The 17,815-nt window shown below is 37.5% G+C and overlaps 1 protein-coding gene across 4 annotated transcripts in view; it reads left to right on the top strand.

The window, feature by feature from the left end:
• LOC123878078 (neural/ectodermal development factor IMP-L2-like) overlaps window positions 1-12,704 on the top strand; it is an 82,963-nt gene extending 70,259 nt beyond the window's left edge. The window contains exons 1-7 of one of the 4 annotated variants that reach the window (XM_045925144.1): window positions 3,170-3,448; window positions 5,527-5,665; window positions 7,019-7,176; window positions 7,634-7,796; window positions 9,722-9,915; window positions 11,539-11,661; window positions 12,370-12,704. In XM_045925144.1, coding sequence (XP_045781100.1) covers window positions 5,557-5,665; window positions 7,019-7,176; window positions 7,634-7,796; window positions 9,722-9,915; window positions 11,539-11,661; window positions 12,370-12,390 — 768 coding nt within the window. In that variant the 5' untranslated portion in view covers window positions 3,170-3,448; window positions 5,527-5,556 and the 3' untranslated portion in view covers window positions 12,391-12,704. Of the gene's footprint in view, window positions 1-3,169; window positions 3,449-5,526; window positions 5,674-7,011; window positions 7,177-7,633; window positions 7,797-9,721; window positions 9,916-11,538; window positions 11,662-12,369 lie in introns of those variants that run through there. The other 3 variants (XM_045925141.1, XM_045925143.1, XM_045925142.1) reach the window with 3 other exon arrangements.
• Window positions 12,705-17,815: the final 5,111 nt, after the last annotated feature.

Genomic DNA, 17,815 nt, shown 5'->3' with positions numbered 1-17,815 from the left:
TCGTCCGTGTGGACTACACAAATTTTAAACCTCTATTTTACCCCTCTTTGGGATTTAATTAAAAAACCTTTCTTAGTAGATGTCTACGTCATAATAGCTATATACATGTAAAATTTCAGACCAGTAGTTTGAGATGTGCGTTTATAGATCAATCAGTCAGTCAGTTTTAATTCCTTTTAAGTAGGTATACCTATATATTTAGAGAAGATATTGATTCAAGATAGCCCACTTCAATCTTAAACGGCATCATCACTTACCACCAGGTAAGATCGCAGTCAAGGGCTAACTTGTACCTGAATTAAAAAAAAAAAAAACAAAAAAAGAGTATGGATGTAGATGCTCCTTAACAATATTCTCAGTTAGCAACCGCACTCGGAAGTGCAAAAGGATAAAAGCGTTGCAACGTTGATAAACGATTGATAAATGATCAATTGATCAACTGTGCGCGCGCGCAATCAATCGCGCATCGTTAGCACGTGAACGAACTTTCTGTTACTAAGCTCGCCTGTGGTCTGGTGGCCACGGAAACAGCGATTTTATTATACGCCTGATATATAGATTAGCCTGACTGACTGACTGATCTATGAACGCACATCCTAAACCGCTGGGGTTAGAAACTTGAAATTCATAATTTAGGTTTCTGTCATGACGTAGACGTTCATTAAGAAAGGATTTTTAGGAAATTTCCTCTTTTATGGGGTCAAAAAGTGGACGAAAGTTTGTATGAAGTCCGTCATTTCTTAAGTTATAAAGACTCTCGGTTACAAGTGTAAATTAAAAATTCATAACACCCCTGACACGTGAAGGTTACAGTAACTAGAAAAGAGCTGATAACTTTCAAACGGCTGAACCGATTTTCTTGGATCATAGCTAAGAACACTCTCGATCAAGCCAACTTTTAAACAAAAAAAACTAAATTAAAATCGGTTCATTAGTTTAGGAGCTACGATGCCACAGACAGTTACACAGATACACGTCAAACTTATAACACCCCTCTTTTTGGGTCGGTGGTTAAAAATGAAGAAGTAGGTACATGTTTCAGAATTTTCGGAAATTCCCTCGCTATTATTCAAAATTCCACTCGAGCGAAGGTGGGGCGCGTCAGCTATACTCTATCCACGGAAAGAAGTTAGTATATAAGGCTCTCTCTGTAACGTAATCCCATACAAATGACAGACAGTCCCATACAGATGACGAAAATTTCAGTGGGGGTTAACCATTTTGAGTCACCAACTCATCACACGTACAACGTAATCACGTTATGCAACAAGTGTAAATTAAAAATTTATAACACCCCCGACAAGTGAAGGTTACAGTAACTAGAAAAGAGCTGATAACTTTCAAACGGCTGAACCGATTTTCTTGGATCATAGCTAAGAACATTCTCGATCAAGCCACCTTTCAAACAAAAAAAAAACAAAATTAAAATCGGTTCATTATTTTAGGAGCTACGATGCCACAGACACACAGATACACACGTCAAACATATAACACCCCTCTTTTTGGGTCGGGGGTAAAAAGGACCTACTGTTCATAGTTTATCTAGGTTTCTATAATATTATCTAGTGAATAATTAGGTACAGTCTATTCTTAATATATGGGTCTATTCAATAAACCATCCATCACGAAATGCAGTTTTTATAATAAAAGACCATGGAACGGTAACGATACGATTTGGTCCGAGCAATAAAATAATGAATAATAATAAAATCTGATTTTATAACATTAATGTTTGCGTGGTCGCTCACCGCATCGTTCATCCGATTCAGCTGAAATTTTATAGTTTATACAGTTGTTATTGACACTTGCGTAAAAATTTCTGACATATTAGCTACCAGCAACGTACAATAGAGAGGCATTGCAAAACAATGGCATTTTAGCTAGAAGTCATAATCATCATGACCAACACATCGCCGACCCACTACTGAGCACGGGTTTCTTCTCAGAATAATTTGGTAGGCATCCAACTCGACTAAGAGAACAAGATTTATACTCAACTCTCATTTACACTTATTATTGGACTTCACTTGCTCTCTAAGGGACGGAGAAAACGAAAAGGCCAAATTAAGACCTCCAAGTCGGTCACCAATCCAGTTACCGACTTGTATCGAAGTTGCTTCAATCGATTGATATACCTACCTACGTCGTCACAACTAGGCCACACGCCCCTCGAAGACTAAAATATTCACGCAAAAGCTTACGCCGGAAGCTATGGCGAATAAAATGATAAGATTAGATTACCGCTTCAGAAAGATAAAACTGATTGGCCCAATATTCGCACACGTGGACTTTAAAGGCGCCTTTGCACTGCCGGTTCGTTTTAATCCATTGGTTAAAGTGATAGCCTACGGGCCCTTTCCTAATACTTGCGGTGCGACGTCGTATCGTAAAAGTCTACGACAACGTACAACGCATCGTAGGAATCGACATGGGAACCATACTGAGGTGCGACCAGGGACGGACCGTGTGGTTATGGGGCCATGGACTAAAACTACTTCCACTGGACGGATTTGGCTGAAATTCAGAATGAAGATAGATAATATCCTGGATTAGCACATAGGCTACTTTTTATCCCCGAAAATCAAAGAGTTCCCACGGGATTTCGAAAAACCTAAATCCACGCGAACGAAGTCGCGGGCGTCAGCTAGTTACTAATAAAAACATACTCAGACTCTAAAATTCAGTTTCTATAAAAATCTGCGTATTTTCATTTTCCACTAAAGCACGTCATTTTTAACGACTGAAAGCGCTACTAATAACTAAAGCCATCTATTGAAAGTGTAATACAACTTCTAAAAAAACCTTGAGTTAGGTACATTTACAATTTTTGTATTTTACCACGTATACCTACCAACCTAGCTAAGTATTTCGTAAAAATTAAAATAATACCTATAATATTTTATGCTGTGAAGTTAGGGGTTAGTTTTGCTAAAACACCCTCTAACTAATAATGTTGGCAATATATCAATATGGTGGTAGGTGCAAAACCGCCCCTTTTAGCATTTGAATACAATAAAAATTAAAAAGTAATAAGGTGTCGTTACGATACGACACCATGACATGTCTTATCGCCCTTGTGTCGCAACTTCCCAGTGAAATGGCGTCCTATGCGTGCATTTTTCAATTTGGAATTCAAGAACTTCGACGCCTATATATATGCGGCAATACTTAGCAGCACATTTAGTCCCGTCCAATGCTCCTGTATGTGCGCGCTTAAATTAAAAAAGTGCGTCCGATTTTAGAACGAATTTATATTTTTTTTTTACGTTTAGAAATTTAGAATCTGTGATTTGAAATCTCTTTTTTTTTTTTTTGCTAAAGTGCGTGTTCCGTTACACATAAGTACAGTGATTTTTGTTATACATTTGATATTATTGTATACCTGTAGTGTAGATTTGTAAAGGAGGTTTTCGCGCGTAAAATAAAACCTTCGTGGTTAATTTAAAAGGTATTTATTTTTTTATTTTTTATCTTAACATGTAATTTTTATTTCTTTATTGTAATAGAAGATATGTGAGCTAATTGTATTATTATTAATACAATATTAATATTTAGGCCAATATGTTACTAAATAATATTAATTTCCTTAAATTGAATATTTTTTTCTATACGACATAAAATGTAGTTTCTAGAACGTTTACTTATGCGTTAAAAAAAAGATGATGCAATCCAAAGTTACTGTTACCTAGGCCCTTCTATCTCTATGGCTTAGACAAAAAGTTCCCACGTGTTTTTTTGTATGAATTCTTTTAATTCAATTTTTTGTAAGTACCTATTTCAATCTTAATATATTTAAGTATTATTTTAATACTTAAGTATATTATGTGTAGATAGAACAGTTTCATTAAAAAAAAATGAAATTTTAACCTCTTTAACTGAGTGCAAAATGTAGAGCCGAAAGTAGAGTGCAAGTGAATTTTTTTAATTTGCTTTGATTCTTTATTAAAGTAAGAAATAGTACATTCAAAATAATATGCTGATATAATATGATTAAGCTTACTATACCTATCTACCTATATATGTATTTTTATTTTAATAATTATAAGAAAAATTATACTTCTAATTCAAGAATTTGAATCTCTTGCTAGGTAATAAGTTTATTTTGCAAAAATCCACACTTAGTTGTAAAATTTCTAAGCTTGCTTACAACTTTTTGAATAATTTGTAATTATTATTTAGAACTAATGTACATATAAGGTCTTTCACTGATAAAATCGACCACGTTTTCACAATGAAAGCTTCCTTCAACCGTTTCAATCGATCTCTATTTACAAAGACCACGTTATAATAAAATAATAACGCTTTATTTCAAGCAAGTTATGATAAAAACTCATTACTTATTAACATTTAACAATCAATGGGGAACTTTCCAGGGCATTTTATCCCACTAATATTATAAACACGAAAGTTTAAAGTATCTACCGTACCTATGGATGTTTGTTACTCTTTCACGCAAAAATTACTAGGCAGTTTTTGCTGAAAGGATAAGAAATAGATTAACACATAGGCTACTTTTATCCCGAAAAATCAATGAGTTCCCACGGGATTTTTTTTTAACCTATATCCACGGGAACGAAGTCGCGGGCATCAGCTCGTGTTCCATAAAAGTCTCATAGTAGGCACTGTTTCTCTTTTAAATAGGAAAAGGATGATAACTTTTATCCCGAAAAATTAAAAAGTTCCCAAGGGATTTTTGATACCTAAAGCCAAACGAGCAAAGTTGCCGGCCCAGTGCAAATTGGTGGACTTCACACGTACCTTTAAGAATATTATGGAGAACTCTTATGCCTCATTCATACGAGAGCTTTTTTAACGTCCGTTAAAAAAGCGTTCAAATAGAACAAATGCATTCCCAAGTATCTGTTCACACGACAACGCTTTTTTAACGCGTACAACGTTAATACCCGCCAACGCCTGGTTTTAACGCAACGTTTTATAACGTTCGTGTGAATTAGGGCTTAGGCCTCATTCATACGAGAGCTTTTTTAACGTCCGTTGAAAAAGCGTTCAAATTGAACAAATGCGTTCCCAAGTATCTTTTCGCTTTTTTATCGCGCACTGTTGTATTTCCAGCGGGTATTAACGTTGTATACGCGTTAAAAAAGCGTTGTCGTGTGAACAGATACTTGGGAATGCATTTGTTCTATTTGAACGCTTTTTTAATTAATGGACGTTATAAAAGCTCTCGTATGAATGAGGCCTTCTGTAAGTTTCACGGTGTTTTCCTTCGCCGTTAAAGCAAGTGTTGAGTCTAGTATTACTGTTTCTCATCATATTTCTTTATTATTTATTCATTGCAAAAAATACACTTGAAATGGTGTTACAAATCGTTCGAGTTGATGATAATTTTTTTTAATTATTAAAAAAAAATCTTTTTAAGTTTAACTCTATGATTCGATAGTAGGTATAGATAATACTACCGCGGCAAATCGTTCTGCCACGGGAAGACAATCATTTTAAAATTTCAGCCCGTATACGCGGATTTGAAAGTCTAGAAGTATAACAGTATTTTTGTCATTGTTTCAGGATAACCAAGAATCTCATCACGTACAAAGCATGTATTATTTAGTTCTCATCCTCGCCACGGCGGCGCTGGCGGGCGGCGCCAACGTCAACAGACATCTGAAGCTTCTCGCAGAAATTGACAACCACATAGAATCTAATGGTGAGATAATTAACAGGGCTCTCTCCGTCACTTACTCCATACAATCGTAGTTCCAATTTCGTTTGAATATTAAGCAACCAAAGTCCATGAAATTTTGCAGACATATTCTAGAAACTAATATCTGTGTCTGTGGTGTTTTAGATTTTTCGAAAAATATGCAGTTTTAAAATTACAGGGGCTCAAAGATTTGTATGTAAATTTTTAAGACCGTGTAACTTTGAAACCGAATATTTTAACAGAAATCTGGAAAACCACAGACATAGATATTAGTTTCTAGAATATGTCTGCAAAATTTCATGGACTTTAGTTGCTTAATATTCAAATGAAATTGGAACTACGATTGTATGGAGTAAGTGACGGAGAGAGCCCTGTTAATGAATTTTAATTTTTATAGCTTTCGCATACTTAGGTGCTGTAATCAGGATTAACCATCAAACAGAGGTCAGACCGGAAACTTGCCGGAAATTTAAAAGTTACTGCAATTTTCCGTTACTGATTCCTATGCTTTTACATCAAAAAGTTTCTAAAAGCTGCGAAACGGAAGTGGTAGGTTTGTAGGTTTGATTGTCAAGACATTCTTGGTTGTGAAAGAAACGAATTCTTTTCGCACGTGCACGCTTTATGTGACTTGGAAGGCTACGGCCATGGTTAGTTACTACCCTACCGGCAAAGACGTGCCGCCAAGCGATTTGGCGTTCCAGTACGATGACATGTAGAAACTGATATGGGGTATGGGTGTAATAAAAAAAATCCACACCCCTTCCAAGTTTTCCCGCTACCATCCTAGCATCATCACTGACCACTAGGTGAGATCGCAGTCAAGGGCTCATCCATACTAATCCATAGTTAATATCCATACTTACTTAATATTATAAATGCGAAAGTGTATCTGTCTGTCTGTCTGCTAACTTTTCACGGCCCAACAGTTTAACCGATTTTGATGAAATTCGGTACTGAGTTAGCTTTTTTTTTATTCACTATAGGTAAGCGCTTGACCACAATCACACCTGATGGAAAGTGATGATGTGGTCTAAGATGGGACGCGTTTACCTAGAAGGTGCCTATTCACTCTTGTTTTAAAGATACCCGGATTGTAATTGGTAGGAAACACTGTTCGCTTACGTCCCGGGGAAGGGCATAGGCTACTTTTTTTACCGAATTCTAGAAGGCCTATCCGTTTAACCGATTTATATGGGTACAGAGGTAGCTTGCGTCTCGGAAATTGACATAGGCAACTTTTTGTCCCGGAAAGCAAATAGTTCCCACGGGATTAAAAAACTTAAATCCACGCGGACGAAATTACGGGCATAATCTACTATGTAATAGAATTAAAAATAAAATTCTTTCAAGCAGTGCCAGCCCCATCATCAAAGCGGTTCATAACGCTAACACGGCGGCCCGCAGCGCGCAACGCACACCGACCTGGCACGACGCTGGAGCTGACTTGCGAAGCGATAGCAGCACCCGCGCCCTCCGTGCATTGGTTCAAGAACGACGCGCCTGTGTATGAGGTAGGAGCAGCAAAGCGGTTCATAACACTGATTATAAAGTGGTTCATATCACTGGCATCAATGCGGTTCATGTACAGACATCAAAGCGGTTCATATCACTGACATCAAAACAGTTCATGATATAGACATCAAAGCGGTTCATATCACTGACATCAAAACAGTTCATGATATAGACATCAAAGCGGTTCATATCACTGACATCAAAACAATTCATGATACAGACATCAAAGCGGTTCATATCACTGACATGAAAACAGTTCATGATACAGACATCAAAACGGTTCATACCGCTATCTTGATGACCGCTATCATAACACTGATAATATCGAAGCGGTTCATAAAAATGGATAAACAGTTTTGAGTTTATACGAATAGCTTTTACTTTTTTTTTTGAGTCTCTCACTGTCAAGCAGACAAACAAATACCTAAAATTAAGCTATTTCATTCTTCGTTCCAGTACGACAAAGACTCGAATGAGATCATAGACTCTAATCCATCCTCCCTGGCGCGAGTGTCATCGACTCTACTTATATCGAGAACAGATGGGCCCGCGCAGTATACGTGCCTAGTGGTGGCCGGTCAGGGCACGGTCAGGGCTAACACCATCGTCTACAGCACGGGTAAGAGAAATTTTCTTTACCGTTGTCTTCTCTCTCTATATTCGTATTCCTCATTACTGAGGGTCGGGACCTCTTTCCGCTTCTTCGAAGCAGGACTTCTTTTGGGATAATATAGTTTCATCGCGGTTTTAATAGCCTCACGTGTCAGAAGGGCTGGCTTATTATTTGCGCAAAGGATCAGCCTGGCTGACCAGCGTGGAAATGCAGCCAGTATTCTTGGCACCATTCCAAGCTGCCATGGTGTGTACTTACAATATAGGATTTCATTAAGGGTCTTTAAGTTTTATTGTAAAAATATTTTCAATGTAAAAAAGTCATATCTGGTGGAAATGTAACGCCTACAAACATCCTGATAGCAAATACGCATATAAGGAAGTAAACAAGTTTTTATCATAAAGGCGCATAATAAAACATTATTACAAAGAAGGGTTATTATTCTAAGGTCTCATAACAAAGGACTTTTATAGTATGACATATAACCTTGCTTATTGGACCTACTCCTGAAATTTACTTAGTCTTTTTCCTGGGAATATTGAGGAGTAAATCGTAATTCTTTACTACCTGAAAGCATAGCGGATTTTTTACTACTTTTTTATTTTATACCTGAAAGTATGTCGAATTTTCACTTCATATAACACAGTTCGTACAAAATAATAATTTTTTCTTCCTTTCCCTACAAATTTCCTTGGATTATGTACGTATTTACTTATAAAATACGCAAAAAACAAATACGCGCTTAGCTTATTATTTAAATCAAGAAAAAGGTTTATGTACAGAACGGTGCTTTTATTATTAAATTAAAATTTAATGGTGCAATTATTTAAACAATAGACGAATTTTCAAATTTTAAACTATAAGTAGATTATGTAATTTTGCATGCTTGAATGGGAAAATGTTATAGAGGTAGCTAAGTAAATAACAAAAACCTAGAAAACAGATATTAGATCTCGTAAAATGTAAGAAATAAAAGGCTTTTTTATTTATTACTTTATTTAATACTCTTGTAATTACAACAAATTGTATTTGCAATGCCCTGACAAGATCTCGTGTATAAGCACCCACCAAAAATGTACATGAAAGCAAAAATAAATGAAATGAAATGAAGCCGGCTGAGAGCTTTCATCGAACCTGGCGCGTTTGGCTAGTGGATAATAAATAAAAATACTCAAAAACTAGAGGATGCCCGCGACTTTGTCCACGTGGATTTAGGTTGTGAAAGATCCCGTGGGAAGTGTTTGATTTTCCGGGATAAAAGTTGCCTATGTCAATGACATGAACGCAAGCTACCTCGGTACCATACAAATCGGTTACGCGGATGGGTTTGAGGAATCCCGTGGGAACTCTTTGATTTTCCGGGATAAAAAGTGGCCTATGTCCGTCCCCGGGATATAAGGTAACTCTGTACCTTCTGTTGGAATCGGTAAAACTATTGGGCCGTGAAAAGGTAGCAGACAGACAGACAGACACACTTTCTCATTTATAATCTATCTATACATATAATAAAATTGTAGAAAAGTGGTGTCTGTACAATGGAAATATATAAAAAAAAAGTAGCAGGGGTTGTTATTATATCGATGCCGAACCCGAAATTGTAATTAATTTTTTTTTGTCTGTTTGTCTGTTTGTCTGTTTGTCTGTTTGTCTGTGTGTTTGTGCACGCTAATCTCAGAAACGGCTTATTCGATTTAGATACGGTTTTCACTAATATATTGTAGTAAGCTTCACTTAGGATTTAGTGTTTATTTCATGTCAATCGGTTCATAAATAAAAAAGTTGTGTCAATTTAAAGAATCACGGCGCCTCGCGCCTGAGCGTCCGTGGCTATATAAAGCGCGAAAAGTCACTATTCCACGCGAACGAAGTCGCGGGCACAGCTAGTACTCTAATAAGTATGGATAATACATTTTCCTTGCTCTCGTCACCAGATAGCAGCACGGACACCTCAGAGCGCTCCAAGCTGGTCCCCCTCTCGCCTCGCATCCTGGTCTCCTATAAGGTGTTCGTGGACACCATCGGCAACAACGTGGTGTTGCCCTGCCGCGTCCGTGGACACCCGCGACCCAACGTCACGTGGCGGACCAACGATGGCCTGGACGTGACCAACGAACCCAGGATGAAGGTGAGTAAATATTGTGTGTAAAAACTCCTGCGGGACCCAAAGATTTTTATGGCATCAATATGCCTATGAGCCTCGATAGCTCAACGGTTGAGGAGCGGACTGAATTCCGAAAGGTCGGTGGTTCAAACCCCACTCGTTGCACTATTGTCGTACCCACTCATGGCACAAGCTATACGCTTAATTGGAGGGGAAAGGGGAGCATTAGTCATGATTAGCATGGTTTAAAAAAAAACAGCCAAATCGCTGCAGTAGTTTTTGCTGAAAGAGTAACAAACTTACGCACACACACACACGCACATACACAAACTTTTGCCTTCATCATATTTGTGTGACTAGCTGATGCCCGCGACTTTGTGCGCGTGGATATAGGTTTTTTGAAAATCCCGTGGGAACTCTTTAATTTTCCGGGATTTAATCCAGGGCATAATCTGTCTCCATTCTAAATTTCAACCAAATCCGTCTGGTAGTTTTTGCGTGAAAGAGTAACAACTTACACACATACACAATCTTTTGCCTTTATAATTTGTGTGACAAGCTAATGCCCGCGACTTCTTTCGCGTGGCTTTAGGTTTCTTAAAAATCCCGTGGGAACTCTTTAATTTTCCGGGATTTAATCCAGGGCATAATCTGTCTTCATCCTAAATTTCAGTCAAATCGCTCCTGTAGTTTTTGCTGGAAGAGTAACAAACATCTCTCTCTTCCTGCGTCGTTTCCTCAATTTAGAGGATGGTGACTCCCTTTAGATGCAATTTTCGCTACGATGTTCCTCCATTGCTCTCTGTTTCTTGCCAGTTGGATTGCATCCCAGATTGGTGTGTCGACCGCTTCTTTTTAACCCCCGACCAAAAAAGAGGGGTGTTATAAGTTTAACGTGTGTAACTGTGTATCTGTCTGTGGCATCGTAGCTCCTAAACTAATGAACCGATTTTAATTTAGTTTTTTTTGTTTGAAAGGTGGCTTGATCGAGAGTGTTCTTAGCTATAATCCAAGAAAATCGGTTCAGCCGTTTGAAAATAATCAGCTCTTTTCTAGTCATTACTGTAACCTTCACTTGTCGGGGGTGTTATAAATTTTTAATTTACACTTGTATTTGGTCTGACCAACGTCTCGGGCTACGTCCGCGGGGTCTCTTTCCTTCGATCTTACCAGTGACCATGAGTTTTTCGATATTGCTGGCGTTCTTCCTTGCGATGTGACCGATGTACTCGAGGGCCCTCCGCAGGTAGTTAATAGATAGCATCATCTTTATTTTAAGTAACAAACATACACACACATATACAAACTTTTGCCTTTTTTTTTCCTTTAAATCTGGCTTTACTCTGATTAGCCAATGTCAAGTTTGTGATATTTTCAAGTTATTGAATTTATACAAGTATGGACTCCGTCTGCACCGGCGCCCGCCGGCATACGCGCGGCGCCCCTTTAGAGCGCTTCCCAGTCAGTTCCACCACCAAAAAACACCAACTATAACAGAAAAACCAGCCACTCTTAACAAAAAAAACACTCCAAACACACTCCAAACACTCCAAGCACAGCACGCGCGCCAGCAAACGCCATCACAGACGAAGTCCATATAAACTTTTGCCTTTATATAATATTAGTGTGATTGTTCTTCTTATCCAGGTGCTTCGTTCAGGCGAGCTAGTGATCTCGCCGCTGCTGTGGAGCGACATGGGCGAGTTCACTTGCCGCGCCACCAACTTGTTCGGCAGCACGGAGGTCAAAACCTTCGTCTATCCGGCTCGAGTGAGTGACACACTTTTTCTTAGAATCAAAGCTACGCGCCAGGTCGAGATGGCAATCGGGTTATAAGGCGGGGAACGCCCCGATCACCCGCACCTTAGCGTGGGGCATGTGCGAGTGTGGATCATCTCAACCGCGGTTACCATCTCGAGCTGTCGCGTGTGTCGGTTTCGAACACGTTCAAGTAAAAGTGCTTACTTTTAGAGTTCCGTACCTCAAAAGGAAAAAGGAACCCTTATAGGATCACTTGATTGTCTGTCTGTCAATTCGGGAGAATTAAACCCTTAGGGTAAGTATTTCCCGTTGATCTAGAATCATATAATGATGGCAGGTAGCAATGTCTTATAGCACAAGTAAAAGGAAAATCCGGAAAACGTGAATTTGTGGTTCCGCCAAAAAATATTTGTGTGTTATTATTTGTGTTCCCGAAATAGTTTACTAAATCACATCAAGATGGCGCTGTCCGTCATTAACTTGCAAATTTTTACTACGCTGTTTTTTAATTTTTTGTACGATCGTACGGAACTCGCTTGCGAGGTATCAATTGAAAGGTCTCAATATGTAAAATCCGAAAAACAAACATTTGTACATATATCTAAATAAGCACCGTTCATTTTTGTTATAAAAAAAATTTAAACCCACCCAGATAAACGGTTCGGCATTTTTGATTTTTGTCTAGTTCTTTAAAAATAAGTCTTTTTTTCTTTTCAGCAGAGCGATACAGACGGATAGACAAGTAAAAAGCATCGAGTAAACCAAGTTCCTGTTGCTAGTTTAACTAAGTTTGTAAGAGCACTTCACACGCGACAAGAAACGCCGCGGTTAAAAGTTAACTACATAAAATTTTACTACTTAATATAATATGTATTTTCAAACATCGGCTGGTCCGAATAAAATGTATCAAATGTATGTATAACTTTTTTAGTAATATTACTTTGTATTATATTGTTATTAACAATAAGTATTATTGTTTTGAAAAGTGACAACTACTTATTTAAGTGATTTTTAAAATCTTAAACAATAGAAAATAAAAATGTCTACTACAGCGGTCATATAGAAAATATGATTTTATTTATAGAAAACATGATATAGTATATAACTAATTTGACTAAACTATCTATTGCTTAACTCAAGTGATTTCATATTTTTCCATTGAATCGTTAAACTTCGGCCCACTTGCACAAGGATACTAAAACTGATTTATATAATTATAGTGAATACATTTTGAAATCTCACTCGCCATTTTGGCTTTATATGTCAACTGTCATATGAAAAGTACCATTTTAATCCTTATTTAAAAGTGAAGTTGAAAGAAGTTCTTGCCAAAAAGTGACAGAATTACAAAATTTAACTAAATCAGTTTAACGGGTTTTGTGCAAGTAAGCCTTATTATTGTATATTTATATTTTTTTATTCAGAATGTTTAGGTTACCAGTAAATGCATTCAATGAAACATTTAATATTGAATAATAATAAATGATTTTTATATGCAAAAAAAATAAAGCTGACATGAATTTTTGACCACTAACTTCCAAAGAAGTAAGAACTGGAATGGGAGTTAATGTCTTCCCTGTTACATTTGTTCTAAATTTGCCTCGTTAGAATATAGTATATTTTTTGTTGTTTTTTGTAGTCTTGTTTTATAATCGACACCATTTTATATATAAAGTCTTTTATCTTTTCGACTTGGGCGCATTTGGAAGCCTCATAGCTTTAGTTTTAAGTGTACGTAATTAATTATCACCACTATATCGTACAATTAAAACAATTCTGACCATCAAAAGGAGTACAATAGTACGTACTTTGAATAAATCATTTTGACTTTGATTTTGACTTTATCAAACGAAAAACGCCGCGGTTACACCGCACGTGTGAAGACACTCTAACTGAACCGAGTCTGCCTATTTTTTATACCATTTTGTTGTATTTTGTATTAAATAAATAATTAAATTATAATAGAGACGTCTATAAACTGCGGTATTATTTAAATAAATGAATGAAATATTAATAATAAATATATTGTGATCTAATAAAATACTTACTGTAGACTGTGATTCAAATAGATATCGAAATAAAGAACTATGAAAACCAATGGCTTTTTATTTTAGTACTAGAATGATGCCCGCAGTTTCGCCAAGGAACGCTAAATCCCTTGGCGGCACTTTGCCGGTAAGGTAGTAACTAGCCACGGCCGAAGCCTTCCACCAGACTAGAGCAGAGAAATTATGAGATTCTAAACTCCTGCCGGGAATCGAAGCCGGGACCTCCCACTAATAGCCATTTTAATCATTTTTAATCATGAATAACATTCCCCTTTCCCCTCCAACTAAGCGTAAAGCTTGTGCTAGGAGTGGGTACGACAATAGTGCAACGGGTGGGGTTTGAACCGGCGACCTTTCGGATTTCAGTTCGCTCCTCAACCGTTGAGCTATTGAGGCTTATAATAGGAACACAGCGCTTACTACTGCGACAGGGAGGCCTTCAAAGCAAGCTATCTCTGTACCAAATATATGATGTCACAACTTCATCTACCTAGATTTTTTTAATCCTATCTAGAACTCTTCAATTATCTATACTAATATTATAAAGAGGAAACCTTTGTATTTTTGTATTTTTGTATGTTTGTATTGAATAGGCTCAAAAACTACTGGACCGATTTCAAAATTTCTTTTACCATTACTTAGAGGGATTCTTCCGAATCCGTATAGGCTATATTTTATCCCGGAAAATAGATAGGATTTTTCGTGGTAGTGTCCACCCGTGCGAAGCCGGGGCGGGTCGCTAGTCTGGAATAAAGTACTTAGCCATCCATTCATCTATCCATGTCCGGGATACTATTTGGCATGCAGATAAAAATTATGACATAGACATCCGCTAAGAAAGGGGTTTTTTGAAAATTCAACCCCTATGATGATAAAATAGGGGGGTTGATATATGCGTAGTCCACGCGGACGAAGTCACGGACATTTGCTAGTTTTTAGTAGGCTTTGAATCCGAAACCTACCATTTATAAACCCACCACCACCCACTTCACCAGAGATTAAAATAGGTAGGTAAATAGGTACTAGTATATTATTGGGAATGCAAATGTGCGCACGCTTCGATGCCGCTATCATTAGATATGAATTTGGAGCGTTGAGCCGATAGCTAATTCGTGCATTGGGAAAATTGCGTTGTGTAGGTGTTTCGGGTGTGGTACAAGGCATAAGTGGTTTTCACTTTACACGACGAAACGCCGGTGCAAGCGCGGTAGCGGGCACGACCAATCGCCTTAAAGGTTTCAATGCACTTTTTTTTATTCACTATGGCAAACGCTTGACCACAATCACACGTGATGGAAAGTGATGATGTGGTCTAAGATGGGACGCGTTTATCTAGAAGATGCCTATTCACTCTTGTTTTAAAGATACCCGGATTGTAATTGGTAGGAAACACAGATCATGGATGTATGTATTCCAAACCTTAGCCATGCGTATCAGGAATGATGACGCAAAACGTTTCGTGCGTGTAGATGGGATGTCGACGACATAAGGATGGAAACCCGCCCGACTAACACTTGAGCTAAGCTGCGCAACGCGGCGCGGCAAATATAATTTATATGATTTGTGTGGAGCAAAGCACTGCTGCGTCGCCTCTTGAAAAACACTGAAACTGAATTAAACCGATTTTAATAATTCTTACACTATTAAAAAGATACTTTATCCAGAAGTAAGATTTTTCTTACTTCTAAGCGAACGAAGCCAGACGGATCACGCTGGCCATACACGCTCAAGTTTACCGATCAAGTTTGCAGCGGAATTGAAGCGGTCCATTGATTGACGGTCTATGGCTATCAGTTGACTGGACGCCGCCCGCTTTGAGTGCGCTGCAATGCAAACTTGCTTGGTCGTATATGGACAGCGTCTGCTAGTTTTTAACCCCCGACCCAAAAAGAGGGATGTTATAAGTTGGACGTGTGTATCTGTGTATCTGTCTGTGGGATCGTAGCTCCTAAATTAATGAACCAATTTTAATTTTGTTTTTTTTTTTTGTTTGAAAGGTGGCTTGATCGAGAGTGTTCTTAGTTATAATCCAAGAAAATCGGTTCAGCCGTTTGAAAATTATTAAATATAATAATTACCTTCAATTGTCGGGGGTGTTATAAATTTTTAATTTACACTTGTTAACAAAATCGCTGTACACTTATGCCTTGTGGCGTATATAAAATAATTAATCGCTATTTGCAGCGCACCTAGACACATCACGACTCAAGATTGAGCAACCGACAACCGGCCGACAGCAGTGTTATATGTATATTATGATATCTCATATCATCATGATCAACCCAACGCCGGCCCACTACTGAGAACGGCTCTCCTTTCAGAATGGCAATCCCCATCAATGGGTGCTAGGCTATTTCGATGTAAACATCCTCTAAACGAGGATTTATACTAATTTAACCCCTAAGGAGGTAAAATAGGGGTTTGAAATTTCGTCATTGCGCACGCAAAATCCGCCATGTAAGTAGTTTTTTACAATTTTCATGCAATACCAAGGCAAAACCCTATTCTTTAGCGATTGTGGTAGTCCCAGAGATAACCTTTTTAGCTATATTATGATTTTGATCTAAACGTAAAGCTATTTTTTTTTTTTCAAAAAATTTAATTTTAATAGTCTTCTGAAAATTTGTGATTTTCCACATAACGGAACCTTCATGCGCATGCGTCTAGGACGAAGTCGCAGGCATATGCTAGTTAATTATATAAACTAACATAATTATAATTATTGATTAGGTACCTAAATTAAAAAGCTCTCATCCATCCGATGGCTATCGCAGTCGACCTTGCTCCGAATCGATCTCATCGATAAATCGGGCAGTCGTTACCTTGCTGATTGTCATAACATGCGCGTGCGGTTACAACATCATAGTGATGTTCTGCAATTATCGATTATTTCATTACTTATTTACTAACTAAACAATTTAAAAATAAAAATATATAAGTGTGATTGAAATGAATGAATGTGAAGTGGAATTTCCAAAAACCCTGTCTTAGTAGGTGCCTGCTTCAGTCCTTGAAAAGAAAATCACAGTTTTTCAAGTTCCTAACCATTTAATGGTGCGTTGAAAAATGAGTCACTCATAACAAGTCATTTATTTGTAGTTTAACAAGGCACAGCTTGTTTTCTAACAAGCGATAGTAAAAACTAAAAAGCCTCAATGGTGGTGGACTCAAATCCGATACAGTTAGCTACGGTAGCTGGAGGGAAAAGGATAGATAGCTACTATCCATAGATTAATTAATTAATTAATTTAAAAAATGAATTATTTAATTCAGAAAGTAATAATACGGATTTTCACAAATATTAAAAACTAGCTGATGCCCGCGACTTCGTTCGCGTGGATGTAGGTTTTTTAAAATTCCCGTGAGAACTCTTTGATTTTCCGGAATAAAAAGTAGCCTATGTGCTAATCCAGGTATAATCTATCTCCATTCCAAATTTCAGCCCAATCCGTCCAGTAGTTTTTGCGTGAAGGAGTAACAAACATAGACACACACACACACACATACAAACTTTCTCCTTTATAATATTAGTGTGATACTTAAATTTTAAAAAATATTTTTTATTCAATTAATCTTTTACAAGCACTTGTGAATCGTCAAAATACATGAAGCACTAGTTCGGAATGCCGGATAGAAATTGTCTAATCCTTATCGATAAATTGTAATTATTAAATTCGCACATCCCTATATCGATTTATTCTTCAATAATTTACAAGTTTATTGTTTGGGAAGACTTAATAACACCTCTTCAAAATATTTCTATACCCACTTGATTAGGTTACTAGATTATGATCTACATTAGTCTTTAATTCATCCAAGATTGTTGATTAGAAAGAATAATTATTATAATTTTAAAATTATTTGTAAGTATAAGTATTTGTAATCAAGCAGTAATAGCCTAATGGTTACAAGACGTCAGCCTCCTATACGGAAGGTCGGGGGTTCGATCCCGGGCACGCGCCTGTATCTTTCTCTCTCTCTCTCTGCGCTTCTCTTTCTCTCTCCCTCTATCTCTATCTTCGCTTCTCTCTCTCTCTCTGAGAAGGTCTCTGCGCTTTAAAAAATTCGCTAGGTTTTACGGTGAACGGAGGTTAACGATGAAGGAAAACATCGTG

Source organism: Maniola jurtina, chromosome 25 (assembly GCF_905333055.1).
Source record: "Maniola jurtina chromosome 25, ilManJurt1.1, whole genome shotgun sequence".
Taxonomy (NCBI): domain Eukaryota; kingdom Metazoa; phylum Arthropoda; class Insecta; order Lepidoptera; family Nymphalidae; genus Maniola; species Maniola jurtina.
This window is presented reverse-complemented; position numbering and strand designations above follow the sequence as displayed.